The sequence below is a fragment of the Diabrotica undecimpunctata genome, chromosome 7 (assembly GCF_040954645.1).
Source record: "Diabrotica undecimpunctata isolate CICGRU chromosome 7, icDiaUnde3, whole genome shotgun sequence".
NCBI classification, from domain to species: Eukaryota; Metazoa; Arthropoda; class Insecta; order Coleoptera; family Chrysomelidae; genus Diabrotica; species Diabrotica undecimpunctata.
Window position 1 is genome coordinate 29,178,989 of NC_092809.1, and position 22,525 is coordinate 29,201,513.

At 33.8% G+C, this 22,525-nt stretch overlaps 1 protein-coding gene across 3 annotated transcripts in view; it reads left to right on the top strand.

Moving 5' to 3' along the window:
- Window positions 1-22,525, top strand: part of Hecw (Hecw ubiquitin protein ligase) — a 469,561-nt gene that overhangs the window by 226,384 nt on the left and 220,652 nt on the right. Inside the window, exon 1 of one of the 3 annotated variants that reach the window (XM_072536976.1) lies at window positions 18,821-19,168. The exons of the other annotated variants lie outside the window; for them this stretch is intronic. Within the exon in view, the coding sequence (XP_072393077.1) occupies window positions 19,135-19,168 (34 nt within the window). The 5' untranslated portion in view covers window positions 18,821-19,134. Of the gene's footprint in view, window positions 1-18,820; window positions 19,169-22,525 lie in introns of those variants that run through there. 3 annotated transcript variants of the gene reach the window in all.

The window sequence follows — 22,525 nt, forward strand, 5'->3', positions numbered from 1 at the left end:
TATAAGTCTCTGGATCTAGTCCTTCTTCTAGCAAAGCGTTCTTTAGTCGTTGGACTAACTCAGCCTTTTTTCCGGTAGAAGCTAATTCTCTGTCTTCGAGATGTCTTCTTAAATTAGTCACTGTCAGCTCATAAATCGTCGTCATTTTCACAATTTATAAATATTCACTTGTATTATTATTATAAGTCTAATTTATGTTCGATCCCACTTCTGACACCATTTGTTGTGAATTTATTAATTGTTAAGTCTTTAATTTATAATGTCTTGTTCTTATCTTAATTCATTAAAAAGCACAAGAACTGATATTTATTTATTTATCACTACATATACAATAATTTATTAGTAGGCGAGCGTAACAACAATATCGCGAGCGCGAATCTTCTTTATTAACTGTCCCTTCAATTAGAGTTCCGTTATTATATACCAGTGCCGTTATCTCGAAAAGTCTAAAACCTTCGATGGCGAAACGGTAAAGGCAAACTGGATTTCCCTCGCATCGGTTCGCCCTTATTCCGGAAGGTCATTCAGGTAAATCGAAGTCTCTCGTAAAATCTAAAACATATTAGCATTAGTCATCATATATTTTACAGTTATTTTTAGGCCAGGATAGTTATCGTAACAATATATTTGGTTAGGTAATAAATTTGTGGTGAAGACTAAATATTTCAATTAATACCTGTTTCCCTTTTTATTTCAGCAAACAGCTTTACAAGATACCTTGGAAAGTATATGTTAATACTTTCCTGGCGCCCAATCACATCTTAGAGCAATTTCCATAGTTTATCACTTTCATTTACATTATTTCTATATTTTTTTTATTACTTTGTCATCCATTTTTTTATTTTACGGTCTCTGTAGGGCATGCAAATTGGTCGAATCCTCTTTTGAGTGTCAAGTAGTCACTTTCCGGCTCCTTCTGCTAGCCTGCCGTAATTTATTTGTTTTTTTGTTACATTGACGCTCTGTTGTAATTTGTTACATTAGTCCAAATACTTTTATTACATTACACATACACATTTTTGTTACATTGGCGTCCAACACCCCCATTCATACCTTTTTGTTACACACTGAGGTTAGTCCAATCTCTGATATACCTCAGTCAAGATTTCTTCTTTCTTCCCAAGTCTTTCTTCCCTCGACTATTCCTTGCACGATGACGTGTAGAAGAGAGTATTGAAGTTCAATTAGTAAATAACCAATAAATACTACTTACATGTTGGTACAAGAATTATTATTTAGTAATTTAAATCACTAAATAATAACTCTTGTATCGATATGTCAGTAGTATTTATTGGTTATTTACTAATTTAATTTAAATTTACTAGATTATTTTGTCTCATTTAATTTTACTTTGTCTGGTTTAATCAATTCAAGTCATATTTAATAATCACAGGCATATATTATTGGCATAATTGCTGTATTTTTTGACTAGACAGCACCCTAATGCGGGTTTTTGTAATTTCAGCATTTAGTTTACCATTAATCTTAAGACCTGAAAATGCATTGCAAATTCTAGTATGCGAAACCGGTCATTGGGGGTAGATTAAATAGATTGTGAGTAAGTCTTATTCTTATTTCTTTTACCTATTTGAAATGGACTCACACAAGCAACATAGTCAAAACTTTGATAATGAATTTGAATTGCTCTGAATTTTACTTTTTTAATGTTGTTTTCTCAGTTTAATGTTAACGTTGGTAAGAAGTAGATTAATTTATAAAAGGTGTTTGTGATGACTTGTTCTTTCTCTTGATAATATTGTACTAATCGGCCTCCTCTTTCATTTCTTATTCCTAGAACATAATTGCCCACAATATTTTCTACTTTCTCTTTACCGACTTTGGTATTAAAGTCATTATTATGTTGACTTCATTTTTTTTATGTTTTTCTCTTATCTGTTATTCTTATCTCTATTTCTAGTGATACTGTTGCGAGTTGTCCAGTTTTATATAATGTTCGTACATTCCACGTTGTAATACGATTTAAGTATATTTATTTTGTTTTTCCGCCCAAAGATTCTTCGCACCCCTGACCCCCTTTAAGAGACGCCAGGCGTTTTGTTTTGGCTCTCCATTAGTGATTTTTCTTGAGATATCCTTAGAAATCTCTAAAGCAGTGGTTTTTCCTTGCCTTTTGCATCCTTATGTCGTTGACCATTAATGGTTAATTCGTCTATGAGACCACTTTGTTGATCTCAGGACAAAAGAGTGCCCTTCCACTTAACAACTCATTCGCTCCCGTAAGCTCCCTAGCTACCAGGCTACCAGTGTTCTCCCGTGTGACCATCATCACACTTCTTGGAGGTGAGGATAGGAATTGTGTAGTATTTGTCTACTAACATTTTTAAAATATTACAATTTATGAGTAGGTACACCAAAAAGCTAAAACTCATAGCACAGATCGCACAACTAATTTAATTTTGGTTTCACTTATAACATGGCGAAAGATCAAGTTCAATGAATAGCTAACAAGATTTATGATGAGATCAATAACAAACATTACTATTCTGCAGTCTTTATAGATATGATACACTTCTTCATCACTTCTGAGATTTGAAATCTTACCTAATAAATAATTCCTTCTTATCTTGATCGAATACATTTTTGTTTTTGTATTATTGAGAAAACAATGAATACTCGCTCCTCAACACTAATTACATCAGAAGTAGCTCAAGATAGCCCTATTGAACGGATTCTGTATCTATAGTACCTAAGTAATCTTTCTTCTATCTTTTGCGAATGGCATAGATAACATAACCGTAATTACAAATTCTCAACAAAATACAAGACTGACTGTCAAATTATATAAGGGCCAAATGGCCTGGCCAAAAGCATCTTCACCAACAAAAACGTAGGATAAACTAGTTGTTGGATGTTTAACGTTTCTTCAGATAAATGTTTGTAACACAACGATTCTTTGAAAATTGTAGAGTCATTATTTTTGCCATAAGACCCTACGTTTACATATAGAAAGCAATAATTCAGCAGATAGTTGTAAAAAAAGTTTGTAGTTATGGTAGATCCGGTACGAGAAGATTGCACAATTCTGATATGCTTTCCGTCCACTGCTCCTAAGCAGTTAGGAAAATTTGTATATTTAAGGAATTCATTGCTGATTTCTTTCCATCTTTCATCTGAGATAAGAGGCGTACATACAGGATTGAGAACTCTCCGTAGAGCTGAGCATACTTGTCGCAGTATATATGATGTTGATTTTCCCAACTTGTAGGTTTAATAGAGGTCAGTCAACGAAGGAGTTTTCTGTTGCCAAATACCGGGAAAAGTACAAACGATCTGTATTTTTATATTTTGTGGTATGCGAAGTACATATGTCACACATCTGAATAATAAAAACAACCGCTAATTTGTGCGTTAACCCTTTTTTGTTTTAGGAACTATGTTGCAGAAAAAATGGAAAAATATTCGCGACAAATTTGCAAGGACACTAAAGAAACAAAAAACTTTAAAATCTCGTTCCGAGAAAAGTAAGTCAAACTCACATATCTTCTTTCAACGTCTTAAGTTCCTGCAACCTACTGTTACAAACAAAATTACTAGTAACAACCTGGAAAATAACAGACAATGAGAGGAAGAAACGGAACTCCAGGATTTACTTTCTGATGAACCCAATACGAGTGCTGTTGTAAAGCCCGCCACTCACGTTCCAACGCTGCAGTACGATTTTGTCGAATGCTTCAAAATTGAATGTAATTTGATCGTGTATTTGCACCGTTCGACCAAATCGGCGCGATTTGACGGCAGACAAACAAGTCAGTCTGCAGCAGTACGACAGAGTTGGTTGGATCGTAATATTGTGACAACGACAAAATCGTACGACTTCGAAAAAATCATTTGCTGTTAAATTTTGAAAACGGCTTTTAGTTTTTAAGTTTTTAAGAGATTTCTTTGACATTTATAAAGAATAAAGTGTATTTGGAAAATAAAATCGACATCATATCATGATAAAACTGCTATAAACAAAGCTGTGAATATTTTGGTTGTTAAATTTTAAGAAGTGAAAGAACATGTGTCAAAAGGGAATTAAAATTTTGGATATAATCGCCATTCTTCTAATCAATGTACGTGACCACCAACCAATCTTTGCACCACCACCTACGTTTCTTGTATTTTTTTTTTCAATTATCATGTTTTAAATTATTTATATTTCTCAATTTTCATGTTTCTGATTTGAAAGTAAAACTCAAACTGCAAAATCGGTACGTGTGTGTTCCCATCCGATTTTTAACATTATTGTACTGCAATTGCATTCGACAAAATCGTACTGCGTCTTTGGACCGTGAGTGGCGGGCTTAACAACAAAAAGTTTAAGATGAACCCTGTTGACAAGTAATTTATATACACTTTAAATAAAAATTCTGCTCTTAGAGAACAAAGATCAACAGAAATTCCAAAAGAAGATGATAAACTATTTTGTTCGTCTTTGTATACGGAGCTACAAAAAGTACCTGAAGATGGACAAATCAGTACAAAAAGTCATTCAGGGGCCTCAAGAATTCTACAATCCTTCACACATTCATCCAGCACAACAGAGTTATCACTCGTACCTACCACCACAGACCTACAATCAATTTAATTACGGGTCCAATCAGCAAAGAAACTGAAGTCCTCAAATAAAAGAAAGCTTCTCCGGGCACATCGGTTACAGCAGCCAATTACAGCGGCAGTGAATACACCCCATTCCCAATTTGTGTTAGTAGGAGCAGCCCTCTCGGATACCAGTGTTTCTCAAATGAATAAATTAAAATAATTAAAATTAATAAATACCTTCATGCTACAACCAGTTTTTCTTCTGGTGAAATCGCATCCCTCACTATATATTCACAAGGAAATAAGTCATCTTTGACTAAAGGTAACAGTTCATCAAAAGAGGGTATACTCATACGAAAGTAGTTAAAAAACTTTGGAGGTTATTCCCTCAAGTTTGGGTACAGCGTCACAAATGAGCCCATGGTTAATCTGTCATCTATTACAGGATGCACCCATCATCTTCTTTGTCTTCTTTCTCTTGCTTTATATCTACGGTATAACAACCAACGCGAAGTTTACTCTTTTAACTCCATACTTGCACTGGCTATACTAGATTGGTTCAACTTTTTTAATAATTCTAAAGCGCAGTGTCAATCGCTGTAATGTGTACAATAACACATTTAGCTAACGCGCAATAAACGCCCTCATGTGTACAGGGTCTTAGTATGTTTCAAATACATACAAAAACAAAATGTTGTTATTCCTAATACATTAAATGTAAGTGAATACATAATACTGCAACGAAATAGCGTCTACTCCAGATAGTTCTAGAAGTAATGTATTCACTATATATATGGGAGCGCTGTTATTAGCAGTTAAATAGTTGATAATATATTATCATGCTGTAAGCTTTAAAATAAATAAATAAACTCTTAAATAAATTAGAACCGATCGTTTTATTTAAAACACGCTACAATATAAAAGTGAAAAATGCCTTTGGACACCATGAATAATTCGAATTCTTAAGTCGATAAGGGAAAAATATACAGATACTACATTTTTATGCTATTATAGAAGAATTGTTCAATAAATACTAAATAAATATTTAAATATTATCCTTTAAATCTTTAAATTTCTTGAATTACGAGAATATAAATCGGAATCAGTTCGCTCCGAAGAACACACGAGGCAGAAATATGCATATCAGCGAATGGTGGTAATACGCTGTAACGAAATCAAATCGTCTATTTTATTCTTGAATTACCTGTTACTTTTCAAGTACCATGTTACTTTTCAAGATTTTAAAATTTTTAAATTATTATTTCAAACGTATAGGTAGTTAAGAAGATTGACTATTTTTTTGAATCTGACATTAAACATTTCTTCTAGAGTCTGCCGTCAATTATTCATTACATAATATGTCCCTTATCGCCGTTCTATAAAAAAGTACAAAAATACTCTTTCACCCTCGCATCCGAAAATAACAACCCTCAAATCGGCTCTCCCTTAATGCCACACCAACCGGAAATAGGACATCCGATTTGGCTAATACAATTTTACAATACCAGTTCCGTTTTCCTGTCCATATTATTATACAGAACGCAAAGGAAAGGAAAAGGTAGGAAACCATCTGGCTTTCGTCGAAAAGGGGTCTGCCTTTTTTAAAGGTAAGATAGGTAAATACAGCAATTGTCAGACGGGGATGAGTTTAAGATTTATCTGAGTTTTGTGCACAGTCACATTCTAACCGAAGTGAAGATGAAAACAATGTAATTTGAAATGGGCAGAATGGTTTAAACGTAAATGCCTTCACCATTTTGTGAAAAATACCGTTGACTATTTGGAGTCTGAACTATTTATGACTTTATTGTGTGTTGACAAAAATTCGTTAACAAATTTCGTATATCGATTTCCGAAAGCAGATAGTTTGTGTGTTTTGTGGTATTTCTTTTTGTGTTGATTGTAGGTGTAAAATGACGGTAAATAATTATTAGGTCAGTATGGGGTCGTTTAAAATTTTAAATGTCAACTTCTGTATTATTTCCATTACAGGGTGGCACAATCATAAATTTGAAACCTATTTTTTTAATTGGATAATAAATAATATATTTAAATATTCCATTTTTTTAAAATTTGTCATGAATGTCTTAGTTAAAAATTGTTTTATTAATTTCTCATACATTTTATAGACGAAAACATCTTACAAGCAATGAATTTTTATACCCACTTTTAATAATTCACTTAATTTAATATTAGAATTTTAAAAACCCCGTCTTTCTTTAAACTATCGTGGCTATACAAAACTTGTTGGTCGCTAGTGTAACTAATTCTAATCGCTTCTTTAAGTTCTTTTTGATTGGAAGTATTAAATGTCAAGCAAATAACATGTCAAAGCTAGACAAGTGATGGTAGAAACATCAAAGAAAATAACACCATCCAATAAAAGCCAAAACCCAATCTCACCAGAAATACAAAACAATGAATAGAAAAGAGAAGAAAAATGTTCAAACAAGAACACAAAATACAAGATTACTGAGACGTAAAGAAAAAAATAAGTAGAAAGTAGAAAGGATTTACAATCTCACCATGAACCAAACAATCCATGACAAATCCAACGTTTGCCCCTAAAAAATCAAGCTAGAGAAACAGAAAACAACAAAGATTATTTTGTTAAACTGTTTGTTCGGGCTGTTAGGCCGTTGTCTTCTGAGATTAGTTCTCGACGTTTCGCCAACACTAGGGGTTGGCATCTTCTGGATATGTTACTGCTTCGCTTGTAAGTTTAAACTGACGCCGCGTTGTTCTGTCTACCGCGTTTCTACTCGCCTCCCCTTCACTGGTTTCGGCGTGAGGGGACGTGTCGTCGTTTGTAGTAGCTTTTCTTTCTTCGTGTTTTGCGGGAAGGGTTTTTGTGGATTTTAATATTGGTATCAATGTTTTGTTGATTTTTAGTCCTCCTTCTATCCGATTAAAATTATTTGGGTGCTTATATATCTCCACCGCTTCCCGATACAACCAACGTGGGTAGTACTGTGATGTTTTATCCAGCATCTGCGTTTCTTCAAACAGTATCCGATGTTCTCCGCTTCCCAAAGCGTGTTCGGCAACGGCAGATTTGTCAATATGTCTTTTATGTTCGTTTATCCTTGTATTTGTGTGTCTTTTCGTGGTTCCCACATATACCATTCCACATGTGCATGGTATTCGGTATACTCCGGCCGTTGCTAATGGGTCGCGTTTGTCCTTCACCGATCTTAAACAGTCCTTGATTTTCTTTGTAGGCTTGAAAATGGTCTTTACATTGGCTTTTTTAAGTATTCGCCCAATTCTGTCCGTTACCCCCGATATATAGGGCAAGAACACTTCCCCTATACATTATGTTTCTTCGTCCTTTCTTCTAGAGACATTGGTCATCGTTTTATGTATTTCTCATCTGGTATAACCATTAGAGGTGAGCGCTTTTTCAGTATGAAGAAGTTCACTTTGTAGATGCTGTGGTTCACAAATTCTCTTCGCCCTCTCCGCCAAAGTTTTGATGATACTTTGTTTTTGGCCTGGATCATGATTTGAGTTCCTGTTTAGTTATCTGTCCGTGTGTGTAGGTTTTCGATACACTTTATGTCCTAAGCAACCTTCCTTTCGATTTACTAATAATCAAGGAACGCCAGTTGTTGATCTTTCTCTGTTTCCATCGTAAATTGAATATTTGGATGTAGTGTGTTTATATAAGACAGGAAATCGTTAAGTTTTTCTACTCCGTGACCCCAAATCACAAAAGTGTCATCGACGTATCTAAACCATCCCCTTGGCTTGTATGCTGAGTCCATTACCCTCTTCTCTAGATACTCCATGAAAAGGTTGGCTACGACCGGGCGTTATAGGGGGAAACCAGGCGGTAAAAGTGGTAAACTTTATTGCATATTTTTTTGGGTCCCAAAATTGAGATTCTGAGAAAAATTCAGCTTGTTCGTATGATTTTTAGAGGTCAAATTTCTGACGACTGGACTACTCATCCAGATCATTTTCTAAGAATTTCTTTACAATTCAAAATCTTAGATTTTTTGCATACAATTTGGAATTTTATATTCATCATTGGCGTGCATACGAGTAATGGTCTCAATTTCTTTAAAGAAAAAAATGGTAGGCCACTGAGATTTTTGAAGTTAAAAATCATTTTTAATTCTTCGTTTAATTTGTGTCAAAAAAAATCTTTTTTCTTTTTTTATATGAGCCTCCGTTTCTATACAAAAAACAAGAAAACATCTTAACATTTCTTTATTACATTCTCAAGAATCTAATACAATAACATTAAACCAAAACAATAACAAAAAGTACCACTAATAACATTTTAAATAGGTTTTAAATAGATTTAATAAATAGTAGGTTAAAAACTACAAAAAGTTCAAAATGACCCTCCGAAGATGCAATTGTTAGCCTCATTCGTTGGTTGTCGTAGTCGTGAAAATATTCTTGGCATATTTCTTATTTACTTATGTAAAGGTGGTTGACTTAGGTAAAAGTACATTGGCTGAAACTTTGCAGAGAGGTAGCTTCGGATGCTGATCAATTGTTTTTAGGTTATAGAGATTCAAAATATCGGTTTTTAATCCATTTTCTAAAGTAATGAATTTGGAAACGTAGGTACCGGTATATTCCACCGGGATATCCACGTGGATATCGTACTCAAGACATCCCACTTTGTGATTCTCACACCAAAATGTCGTTCCGATACCATATTCGTGTTTATTGAGATTCAGATGCCATATATTGAATGTGTGGGACGGTACATTTAAAATAGTTTGTGTCAGTTTTAGTTTTGAAAATATTTGTTTATGATGTAGTACACGGCCGGACTGGCCCGCCGGCCAACCGGCCTGCGGCCAGAATTCTACATAACAAAGCCATGGGTACAACAAAATACAACTCGTATCAGGTATCAGATATCAAAGGCTCGAAATTGACACCCAAAGTTTTTTTGGGAAATTAACTTCTCATTTTGCTTTGTTTTGATATAATATGTAACTTTAATAAGTAATTGATGTTTTATTTCATACTATTCGATAAACATGCTCATGTAAAGTACCGTCATATTTACTAACAGATTTAACCAACCAGAAGAAATTTCCATGGTTTTTAGTGAAAAATTGATCGGATGAACCACGAAACGCCAAATTGTGTTTTAATATATATAACACAATATTCATTAGTCTTTCTAGTACATTGTTTCCGTTCTTTAACAATAGCAGAATGAAATTTTTTTTGTCAATTACTGCACAAGTTCTTTGTTTCTTACTATCTTTTCTGTTCCTCAGACATTTAATAAAATTATTGAAATGTTCAGTAGAATTTTCACGCTATTCTAAATACTAACTTAAATGTTTCCGGTTGCTCAGGAACCAGCAACCTGTTGTTGCTCAGGACAACTTGACTTTATTTGTTTAAAATAATTTACAACAAATACAAATACCTTATTTTCAATTCTTAAATAAGATAACCATGAACCTAGAAAATGATCTCCATTTGAAGTCATCCTATAATACATTGTTTTATTAAAATTACGATTATCCGAATCTCGTGGATACATGAAATTATAATCAATTTCTTTTGTTATCGACAAATTAAATGAAAGATATGATCTTTGATCTATGAATTTAGTTTAAGTGGCCAAGTACCCAGAGGACTTCGCCAGGGAGATGTTATCTCACCAAAGCTATTCACACTTGGACTTGAAGACGTGTTCAAAGACATTAACTGGGCAGATAAGGGAGTAAATGTTAATGGAAGAAAACTGAGTCATTTAAGATACGCTGATGACATTGTAATATTCGCTACAAGTTTCGAAGAACTACAGACCATGATGACGCAACTATTTCAAGCTCCGGAAAAAGTAGGTCTTAAGATGAACTTGGAAAAAACAAAAATAATGACAAATACACCGAAAATTCCAGAAATAACATTGAAAGACATAAATTTAGAAACAGTAAGCAAATACATCTACCTGGGACAGATAATGAAAATTAACAAATAAAATCAAACTGCCGAAATTACCAGAAGAATAAGGTTAGTGTGGCAGGATTTGGAAAACTGAGTTGGATCTTGAAAAGCACTAAAATAGAACAGTATTTAAAAACCAGAATTTACGATCAGTATATCCTTCCTATACTCACGTATGGTTCACAGACGTGGACACTCACCAAGTCCAATATGGATAAAATAGTAAAAGCACAAAGAGCAATGGAAAGATCAATGCTCGGGGTGAGACTTATAGACAAAAAAACAAACAAATGGATTAGAAGCAAAACCAAAGTAAAAGACGCAGGAGAACATGCTGCCAAATTAAAATGGAGCTTAGCAGGACGCAATGCCCGACTGAAGGATAAGAGATGGAACCACGAAATACAACAGTGGAGGCCATGGTTAGGAAAGAGAAGCAGAAGAAGAAGCTGAAGAAGAAGAAGAAAGAAGAAGGCCAAGTACCCAGATCATTATATTTAAAATTTTCGTTAAAATTTTGTTTTTCTGAAGGTAGTCAGTTTCAGATTTTTTTTCGGTTGTTGATTCTTTAGATTTGAAGTTGACGGTATTTCTTGGAAACCAGTTGCAGAAGTCTCGCCGAAATCCAGACTCAATTGAGAATTGTTTTCATTAACTGGGTCTCCATTTCTTCTGATTTAAAGAACGCAGTATTTTTTTGCTTTTCTTGACTCTTTTTTTCGTTGTTCTTTTCTTTTACGATTTTAATATTTTGATAATTTTTTGTAGGCATTATATTAATATTAGGGTTTCTAACGTAAATTTTATTATTAATTTATATTATTTATTACGTGGATACCTTCTTCTTCAAGTTCGGCTCCTATCGGAGATTGGAAATCATTTAGGCAATTATAATTTTGTTTGTTACGTGCCTGAATAGTTCAATTGAACTGCATTCAAACCATCTACGGAGATTGCGTAGCCACAAGATTTTACGTCTTCTACGATTCTTCTACCTTTGATTTTGCCTTCATTATATTCCTTAATAGTTCGTATTTTTCGCCTCTCATGACGTGTCCCAAGTATTCCAACTTCCCGATTTTTCTGGAATTTAAAACTTCACATTGTTTTCCTAGTTGTTTGAGAACTTGTGCGTTTGTTTTGCGATCCATCCATGATATTTTCAGAATACGCCGGTAACACCACATTTCGAATGCTTCCAGGTTGTTAATATTGGATTGTTTCAGTGTCCAGGCCTCAACCCTATGCAAAAGGGTGGTGAAAATATAACATCGAAGCATTCTTATCCGGGGCGTTATATTGATATTGCGATTACAGAAAAGTAATCACTTACAATTGATGATTTACAATAACCTTCACAAAGAAACGTAAAAAACTTAAAATTAAGTTGTAATTATTTATACAACATAAATTAAGTTTTTACTTACGAGCTATTATGCAACAGTCCAAACAAAAGCCGGAAATGTTAGGACAGAGTTTACATTCATACACTGTTTCTACACGTGATTGCTTCTCAGCACATTTTGCACGCCGTTTTCGCATAATTCTTCCTTTTTCACTCTTTTTTGACGTTTTGCCACAATATGTTGCTTTACAATTGACGGCTGTACAGTTAGTTCTGAAGTCACCATATTTATAATGACTGACATACGAAAGTCATATAAACTGATTCGTTTTCCGGATTATTGCTTGTACAAGATTTAGACTATGGGCTCTAGTTTCATTTTATGGATTTCTTTTTTAGAAACTGCCTCTTTAATATTATTTCTAGTTTCGGTCGATATGTAAAGGACGTCCCTTGTATCCTTCCACTTTCCAATTATAGTACACCACCTCTGTATTTTGCAATGGCTTTGCCTTTGACTAGTATTTTTTGTGTGTAACATGTTTTGGATTATTTTTTCTACACTCGCGATCATAAAATCCGGGTCACCTTGAAAATCGCCGTTATTTAATTTTTTAACGAGCTTTATCTTAAATAATAATAACACAAATACAAACTAATGCATGTTTCTGAGAATTGTTGTCAGCTTAGCGGTTTCCTTTGTAACAAAGAATTCCCATAGTGCCGATTTCGCGGAAAAGTGCACACTTCTCAAAATGAACGGTACCTGTATGTGCCGCTTGTTTTAAATGTCTCATTTGTGCTTCGACTTTCTGTTCATACGCAACAAACAAACGTTTATTATTGCCGCCATTAGTGTTTATTACTGCCATTATTAGTGTTTATTATTGTTTATTTTTTGCCAAAAATGCCTTGACTGTTGTTGAAACGGCACGCATTGTTGCGCTTATGGAAGACTGTCACACTCAACGGCAAGTCGCAAGAACTGTTGGCGTAAGCCTTTCTACGGTTCAACGAGTGCTTCAACGCTTTCAGGAGACGAGTTTGCTAACCAGACGATCTGGCTCTGGACGAAGAAGAACGACCGAGATGACCGTTTTTTTGTGTTTCAAGCTTTACGAAACCGGACCTCAACTGCGGTTATGCATCGAAATTGCCTACAGGAAGTACGAAATTGCAATGTTAGCGTTTGCAACAGTCAAGAGAAGACTTCGTTCTTCTGGACTATCTTCTCGGGTAATAGCTACAGGACCGCCACTTGGCCGGGCGCATCGAGTTGCACGACTAGCTTTTGCTCGACAATATGCGCATTGGGGAATTAATGATTGAAGCAAAGTGTTATTCTCAGATGAATCCCGTTTCTGTCTAACTGGATCCAATGGACGTTTAGAGTTTGGCATTTAAGAATGCCATTTGGTTTGCGCTCGGTCATGGTTTGCGGAGGTGTATCTTCCGATTTCTGCACAGAATTACCCTTCATCGAAAATGGGTCCTTAACTGCCCGAAGGAACATTACGGACTTTCTGGAAGAACATGTTATGCCCACCATGGCAGGGTTTGGAGAAGACGCCGTTTTATGCAGGACAACGCGCGACCGCACGTTGCCAGGATCAGTAAGCAATACTTGGACGAGGTTAGAATTACGAGGTTACCCTGGCCAGCTAGGTCTCCGGACCTGAATCCCATCAAACATCTCTGGGACGATTTGAAAAAATGTATTCAAACCCATACACCTCCTCCTAACAACGCACAGGAGCTTAAGGATCTGTTAGTGAGAGAGTGGAATAACATACCTCAACATGTAATCCGGAGAAAAATTGAGAATGTGCCCCGTCGTCTGCAAGAGGTTATTAGAGCAAGGGGAGACAATACACGATATTAGTCATTGAAATTCCACTGATGTTTTACCACGTTCCATACCATTTACCACGATGTATACCATATATTAAAAAAATTTATTAAAAATCCTTTGTAAAAGGTATATATTTTTAAAAACCCAAATGGGCTGTTATAGACAAAACGTTTTCGGAATCCATTATTCCATCATCAGTGTCTAGGTGCACATGAATGTAGCCACTAAATACATGGGTAAAAACCCGTTAACAAAAATTTAGTTACATTTGTTTTACATTATATTATATAAATTGCTAGGATGCTAAAGTTACCGTTGGATTAGGTAACATGGCGACATATGACTCCACGTTGAAGTTGCAAGTCCTGAGACGGTGTGTCTACGAGGACTTCCATTGCTTCCGTTGCTTCCATTAAGTCCTCGTAGACACACCGTCTCAGGACTTGCAACTTCAACGTGGAGTCATATGTCGCCATGTTACCTAATCCAACGGTAACTTTAGCATCCTAGCAATTTATATAATATAATGTAAAACAAATGTAACTAAATTTTTGTTAACGGGTTTTTACCCATGTATTTAGTGGCTACATTCATGTGCACCTAGACACTGATGATGGAATAATGGATTCCGAAAACGTTTTGTCTATAACAGCCCATTTGGGTTTTTAAAAATATATACCTTTTACAAAGGATTTTTAATAAATTTTTTTAATAAATTTATTTAGTTTTTCCTGTAATAAAAATGCAATTCTAGATTCCTGTTGCCATTCCTTCCGCAAAAAGATATATATTGCATATATATCTTTTTTTGTATACGTTCCGTAAAAATACGTTCTGTATTTTTCATTTTTTCTTTCGTATGTCTGTTTCAACAATTTGGTTTGTTTTCTGCTTTTTCAATAAAAACAATAAAAAAACCGTTTTTTTTTCTTTCAAAACAAACATTGATGACAAATAAAAAATACATTAGCTTAAAAAAAAAGGTTATTACTGCACCAGATGCAAAAATATTCAAGAAACTTGAAATTTTCAAGGTGACCCGGATTTTATGATCGCGAGTGTATTAAGTCTTAGGCCCATTGTCTGCCAGTACAATGGGTCTTATCATCCAGAAGATTCTTGGCCAATTCGAAAGAATTGTAGAAATTCCCATGTAAACAGCATGTCCAACATTTAGTTTTTCCTGTAATAAATGCAATTCTAGATTCCTGTTGCCATTCCTTCCGCAAAAAGATATATATTGCATATTCTTTTGATTGATTTTAAACTTTTTGTAAAAATTAGTCAGTAACAGTCGTTGGGTAGCCAGATAGTTGTTGGGTTATCTCCCCATTCAGAATTTGTTAGTAGGGGAAATACATATCAATACTGTCTAATTAGCAATAAACTAAAAAACTATGAATTCGTAATATTTAACATAATAAAACATTGTTACGTTCAGCCTGAGTGTATTTTAATGAAAAATATTGAAATAGGAAATGAAGGGCTTAAGATCAAAAACCAGAGTCAAAAATGTATGAATTGAACCTTTACCTAGGTGCCTGAAAAACAAGAAGTAATTGTGCGTAGAGCTGACTGGCAAAAGAACCTATTTATTTCCACAATTTGTGAACGCCAGAAGGCGACAGTGGCAGCTCACTGAAGTAAGACAAAACACCTTTTGGCGACAGTGGCACCTGATTCACGCACGCAAGATGCCTGTCAATATACCTTTACTTTAATTTTATATATGCCAGGTGACAGCGAATGTGTTAAAAGTTGACCGTGCAATTTCAATGCGGCATTTTATTTTGTTTGATTAGTAGATACCTACTTAACAAAATTTATGTAACGTAAAAATAAGAACAAATAATTAATTCCACGACGAATACTTCTTTAACAAAACTTTTTTATTTCTTTTAAAAAAATAATAAAATTAAACTTCAATTTTAATTATGAATGCAAAAAAATATTGCCCGGCTTTCCCGCTAATTTTGCGGTGGTACCACAATTCTAGGGTGCTCGGTAAAAGAAGTATAAGTCAATTTAGTCAACTTTTCAGGAGAAGCAAAAAACGATAAATAATTTTGTTCTGAAGCTAATTAATTGTCATATCTCCTAAATCGTAGTACACAGAATTGTTATATTTACCTATTTTACTTTGTAAATACTAATCTTGAACAAAGTAGATATATATTTTTTTAAATAAATGGAAATTACAAAAAAAATGTGACTTATATTATTTGGACCACACGTACCAGATGACTTATACTATTTTGTTTAACCCGAAAAAGCTGTTGTTTATTAAAAAATAAATAAATGAAACATATTTATGCAATATTTATTAAAAAAAAACATATAGAAACATAGGAATAATGTTAATACGGTTTCGGCAGACCAACGGCTACGTCCCTTAATAAAGAAAAGTATTACTCTGCGTCAGATGAATCTTCATCATCTGGAATCCCATCAGCAGCATCAGTTGTCTTTAAATTTTTATAAAATTCGTGAAATACTGGACTTAATAGAGGAAGAAGATCCAAAATATCCTCTTTATTGTGCGTTGATATAGCAAGAGCGCTTTTATACAAATTGCTGGGTACCAACCTAGCATTAGTTTATCCTCTACGTATTACACTTAGCGTCAGAAATGCCTCTTTTTCATCATGGGATGTTTTATAAAGAATCATTCCCTTTTTTCTTGTATAACGAAACCAGTTCACATCAAACCAATTGAAAGGATTTCCTCTTGTATCTTTTTTATGAATTAAACAGCTACTTTTCAAAAGATCTGAAAAATTTAAGAAATCACCATGGTAAAGTTTTACAACATTGAATTTCTTCTCTTTTCCTGTACTTCTCTCAAGCTGATACCAGTCGTGCGGATGGCTAATTGGAACACTTAACCCTTTTTTTTCTTTTTGATCAATCCATCAACAATATCGCACTCCATATGACTGTATCTACTCACCATGAATTTATGATCAATAACTTCTAAATTAATGTTATTTTGCATTGCTAATAAAAACATCATAGCAGCATGTGAATTTTTGTTCTTACCACCGCATGTATCCAAGTATAAGACTACTTTGGAAACATGTGGTGGTAGTGATAATAATTCTTTATAAATACATGTAGCTGTTATTGTTACCTCCCCTTCCCCCTTCGCCTTTGTGCCACATGTAACATGCTACTCTTCCTTCTCCATTCTCATGAATAGTTAGGTTATGTCCATAACTGTCTTTAGTAGAAGGTAACAGAAGAATTTATGTATGGAGTTGGGAGACAATGCTGCAAGTAAAAAGTGAGGCATCTAAAAGTACTATCACATTTTGCTTTTTTTGTGTCCTTGCTCTTCATAACATATGCATTGTCTGCAGCAATGTGATGAATACTTATCTCGTCTTTTATTTTAGTTTTATCAACTTCACTTTCAGTAACTTTGAGTTTATTACTCAGCTTCAGCACATTTCATTTATGGCACGTATCTACTTTAGGTTTTTTAAATGAAATGTTTATTTTATGGACCTCTCTTTTATAGATAGGTCTAAGACAGGTGATTAATTTTCTTCACAGTATAATTTGTACATTTTCTGAAGATTAGAATAGTTTCTTCATTATGCTTGTTAGCAGAAGGGTCATGACCTAGCTGGTTTTTTCCTGAAGTATTTGAATCCCTATTTGTAAGAGCCAGTGTAATAAACATATTTGTCTCATCAAATGTGTTCATAAAACATTTTTTACAAACTTGAATTCTTGCGCCATTCACCTTTAAATGAAAAACATGAGTCACTTTTCGAACTTTTTCTTTATCCGGATCTTAAGTCCTTTTTCGTGTGGTTTTAGGTAGTTCAGAGTCTATAAGGCCAACAATATATGCAACACGTTTGTTGCGATCACCCATAGACCAATATTCATCGAATAGCTTTTTTTGTATATCTTCTGAAATTTTGTTATTGCATTTATTTCTACAGGCTTCAAGTTTTTTCATGCAGCGTGAAGTTTTACCTTATTTTTTGCTGTTACATAAGCTTTTCTCAAGTTTCGATTTCTTTTACGTTTTGTTCTTTTTTTTTCGTGAATAAACTCCTTCAATGTTAAAACCAATACTGGCATTACCTGATTTTGATCTCCTCTCTGTATTTTCAGACCTAGAATTTGGAACAGATTTTATTTTTTCCTTAACAGCATTGCTAGAGTCACTACTATCCGGCATATAGTTTTTATCCTTGTCACTATAATCATCTACATGTCGACATATACTATTAGAGCTAAGAATAGTTCCACAAACTTGAAGTATAAAAATAGTATAAGTTGACATAAACTGTTTTTACCAAATTAAAAGTTCATTTAACTAGTTGTACTAAAAAGACCAAATAATTTAATTTAATTTATATTTGCATATTGACTTGTTCTATTGTTACCAAGGTAAAGATATAGTCCTTTATAGTCTTATTCGGCAAAAATAATATTTTGACCATTTTTGACTTATACTCTTTTTACCGAGCACCCTAGAATTATTTATTGTCTGAATAAAATTCGAAACTAATAGCATTTATGAAACGAAAATTCGGTAAGGGTGAGACAAACCTAAAAAATCTAAAAAAATTTGAGGGAATGAAATTAGCACTAAATATTAAGGAACGAAAATTGTGCTCGAATGAATAAAACGCAGTGTTTTAAATTTTGTTCTGAAAACTCTGATCACACATTCTCAATATTTTGATCTTTAATCGGGAATTGTTATACTTTTAAGTTTTTGTTAAAATTTCTTTTAACATCTATCATTTATAATACCTTTAACAGGGATCTTTTTGTTCCTAGTTTTCCCTAGTTTTCTATTACTTAAATAGGCCTCATTTTGAGTTTCATAATATTGTAAGAACGAAAAAATTTTAAATCGTCGCCTCCCTGAAGCACTAATATTAACAACTAATCTATAAGATGGCTCAGGTTGTTTGTTGTGCCACAAACATTAATTTTTTATTAAAAAACAATTTTATACTCCAAAAATACGGCCGGAATAGTCAACTTCGACGAACTAATATAATTCAACACCCTCTCCTCTCTCTCCTGCGATAACGTTGCCCCTCCAGTTGTAAAATACTACGTTGAACTGTTCAAGGTGATTCATTCATTGAATAGAGAGACGTTCATTCATAAAACGTCCAGGCCGCGAAGCAGAGTGCCTACCTACTTCATCCGCTAGATTCGTTCGGTTCGGCTTTTAAATATATTTTTCGATTTCCACAGACAGTGTTCTGGTAAAACAGTGGAAATACTGACACCGGGGAGATTATTCGAAAGGTGTTGTTTTTTAATGATCAGGTGTTGTTCCTTTCGAACACTTTAGGGCGTTGATACCTTGATATATCGGGTGACGTGTGTTAGCAGTACGTATGGTATGGTGTAGCGGTCTTCAGTGAAAGTTAACGATGGAATTCGACGTTGGTGAATTGTGTTGGATTTTTTCGAATTGATGAACGACAATAATTGTGGGCTGCGATTTAAAAGTACGTAAAGGCGATAAGCCTACATATTTTTAGAAGTTGTTCTTATTCATTTATTCGACAAGATATTGTCTATACTCGTGCATACAAGGAAGCTCTTAAGCTCCATATCTTTCATATATATTACAATAATTATTTATTTATGCGTAAACTGTAAAATGTCTTTCATATTTATAATTATAGTTTATATAGTTCTAATGGTATGTATGCTTTAAATATACGAAAAATATTTTAAAACAATAAAGGAAAAAGGACGTTTTTCACATTTGGTTCCAGTGAAGATAGCCTCAAATGAGTTTATCAAGGAGGCAAGCTTTGTTTAAACTTAAATTCAACTTGGAACTATAGGTTTATTTTCAAATTCTAATAGCATAAAACAATAATTAACAAACAATTTTAGTCTCTGGTATAATCGGTTAATTTCTATTTACACCTCCCTAACTTTTGATTTTTAATTTTCCCCAATAGTTCATATCTGTTGCTTCTGATTTTCCTGTTTGGTTTGTTATTATTAGTCCATAGTTCACTGCTTATAAGACTTCTTATTTTCACTCCCGTAGATTTTATATTTTGCTCTTTTAGTTTCCTTTTTACCACTGGGTCGGCTTGGTTGTCTTGCATTTATTTCATATAGCTATATATAAAATTCATTTAGCCTCATTTTTTGCATATTAGTAATCCTTAATAACTATGTTACCTACATATTTTTATTTGCCCTTGCAAATGTTACCATACCAACTCTATATTCGTTGGTTATATCTTGCCATTCTTCACTTGTACTTATATATCTAATATACATGTCCTTAAAATTTTCAATGCCAAAAACATTTATTTTCTGTACCCACATCCAGGGCCGCCGCTAAGGTATTGGCCGCCCGTGTGCAACTTAATATTTGCCGCCCCCCTTCCAACACTTTAGACATACATACTATTATTTAAAGAAATGTGAAGAAGATACATAATATAACAATAATAATTTGTAAATAGATAAATACTTACTTGAACATTTAGACTAATCTCCATGATCCAACGTCCATATATTATCCTAATGTATATCCTAATATTCCTAATATCCTATCCTAATTTAAACGTCCTTTATCCTAATTTAATAACCATGATCCAATGTCCAGAATATGTATATCCTAATATCCTAATTTAAACGTCCATTTAATTAAAATAAACCGTGAATAGAAACATAAACACATTAAAAAAAACTAAAAAGGCACTTTTCGGGCTTTCGTCTCGGAAAACTTTTTGACAATATCTTTAATGTCCAATGTCGCACACACTTCATGTTCTATAGATAACATTGCTAAAGCAGAAAGTCTATCCTGCTTCATTGAGGATCGCAAATAGTTTTTTTTTAATAATCTTTAGTTTTGAAAACGACCGCTCACCCGTAGCTACAGTAACAGGTAGAGTTAGGAATATACATACTATTATAGTTGGGAAATGTTGATACAATATCACTAGGACTTATCACTTAAGAACGAAGCCGGGCGAATTTAACGAAATAAATCCAAAAACACTTCAAATAAGTTGTCCAAATAATGTTTCTACAAATAATATGTAGCCGTAACGCGTATACGAATAAAATTGCTCTGATCTCGACGTTACTTCGAAATATAGTACCTACTGTGCAAAACAAACGGGTACACTACTATATTTTACAAACAAAATCGTTTATCAAAAACGTGTTTAAATTCATCGAATTCTCAACTAAGACTGAACATAAGACATAATAACCCATCTATAAACATAACCATAGGAACAATATTATAACAGAAACTTTACAACCACTTGCCTAAATTCTTGTAAAGTATCTACGTGTGGAATCCCAAATAACTGAAGTCCGAAAGCCGCCAGCCGCTTTGAATTAAAAAGTATTCCCGAAACTGCTTTATGACTGTACCTGCAAAAGGCGGCAGCTCATACAATAAATAATATTTTCTGACATTTTTTTTAGATTAGGATGAAAAAAAGAAGTGAACGATATGATAAATAAAACGCATTTGAGTATTATCACGTACTGAATAATTATTATTGTTTGGAGTTCACAGAATTATCTGAATCATTACTATTTAATTATTTGAAGTTATTTTCGTTTTAAAAAAGTATTATCATCAGTGGACTGCTTTTGGCCGCCCCTATTGTTGGCTGCCCGTGTGCGATGCACACTTGGCACACATGGTAGCGGCGGCCGTGCCCACATCGACGACCGCATCATGTTTTTATAATATCCATTTTCTGGTAATTTTTGTTACTAGATTTGGTACTAGAAAACTAAGATTCGGTAAAGGTTTAACTACTACTTAATCGAAAGTAAAAAACGCATGTAACAGGAAACAACTAATGGTATGGTAATTTTTTGGTACCAGTTTATACGATCCACCGTATGCAAACAGTTCTATCAGAAATTTCGGACAAATTTAATCGATTTTTTGAAAATATCCTCATTTGCTGCTACAAAAGTTTAAGCTTCCTATAACGAACTAGACCTGCGATCCATCCCAAAACGGTATAAAAAAGTGAAATACACTTTTGTGTTTGTCTACCTCCAAAGAAAATATAGTAAGCAACAGGTTCATATCGATGCCATTACACTAACACCTCTCCCCCTGAACCACTTGCATCTTTGTTTTTACGGTTCACATTTAAAGTAGCTTTTGTTTAGATTTTCATGTAAATGTACCATTGTGATGGATTTCACACCATATATTAACATTACTAAATTTGTTAACCTCTTATGCATCCCCAGGGTATTTATTTTATTACCACTTGGGATCAAAACCGTTTGAATTTAGTTTTAGCATCGCATTAATCTGTTCATCAAGTTTGGTTTCTGAGTTATAATGTTCGATTTCAAACAGACGGATCACGTAAGTCTTCAGTACTTAATTAAAATATAGATACTGTTGTGTACAAAGGGCAGTTTTAAAATAAACCAACATCTTAATTTCTGCTTGGATGTGCGGTCCTGGGACGATTTTAATATACAATTAAATATAACAATTTTCATCACATTTTATTTTACAATTTATGTGGTGTTTTTCACAGAAGTTCCAATTTTCCAACTTAACTACCTGTACACCTGCACAATTACCATTCTTTTAACATAATTCAACACATTATATTAGTTTTAACTCATTATTTAAAAGATCTAAGAAATTACCGCAAGGAAATTATATGAGTCTAGCATAGCTATTAAATTGACCAGCCGGTGGAATTCTTATTAAATTAATGAATAATTAATCAATTAAGAAGAAAAATAGTAGTAGTAGCCGCTACGAAGAGAATTTTTAATGTCATAACGCCACCAAGGTCAAATTATCACATACAATATTTTATTCAATGAGTGTG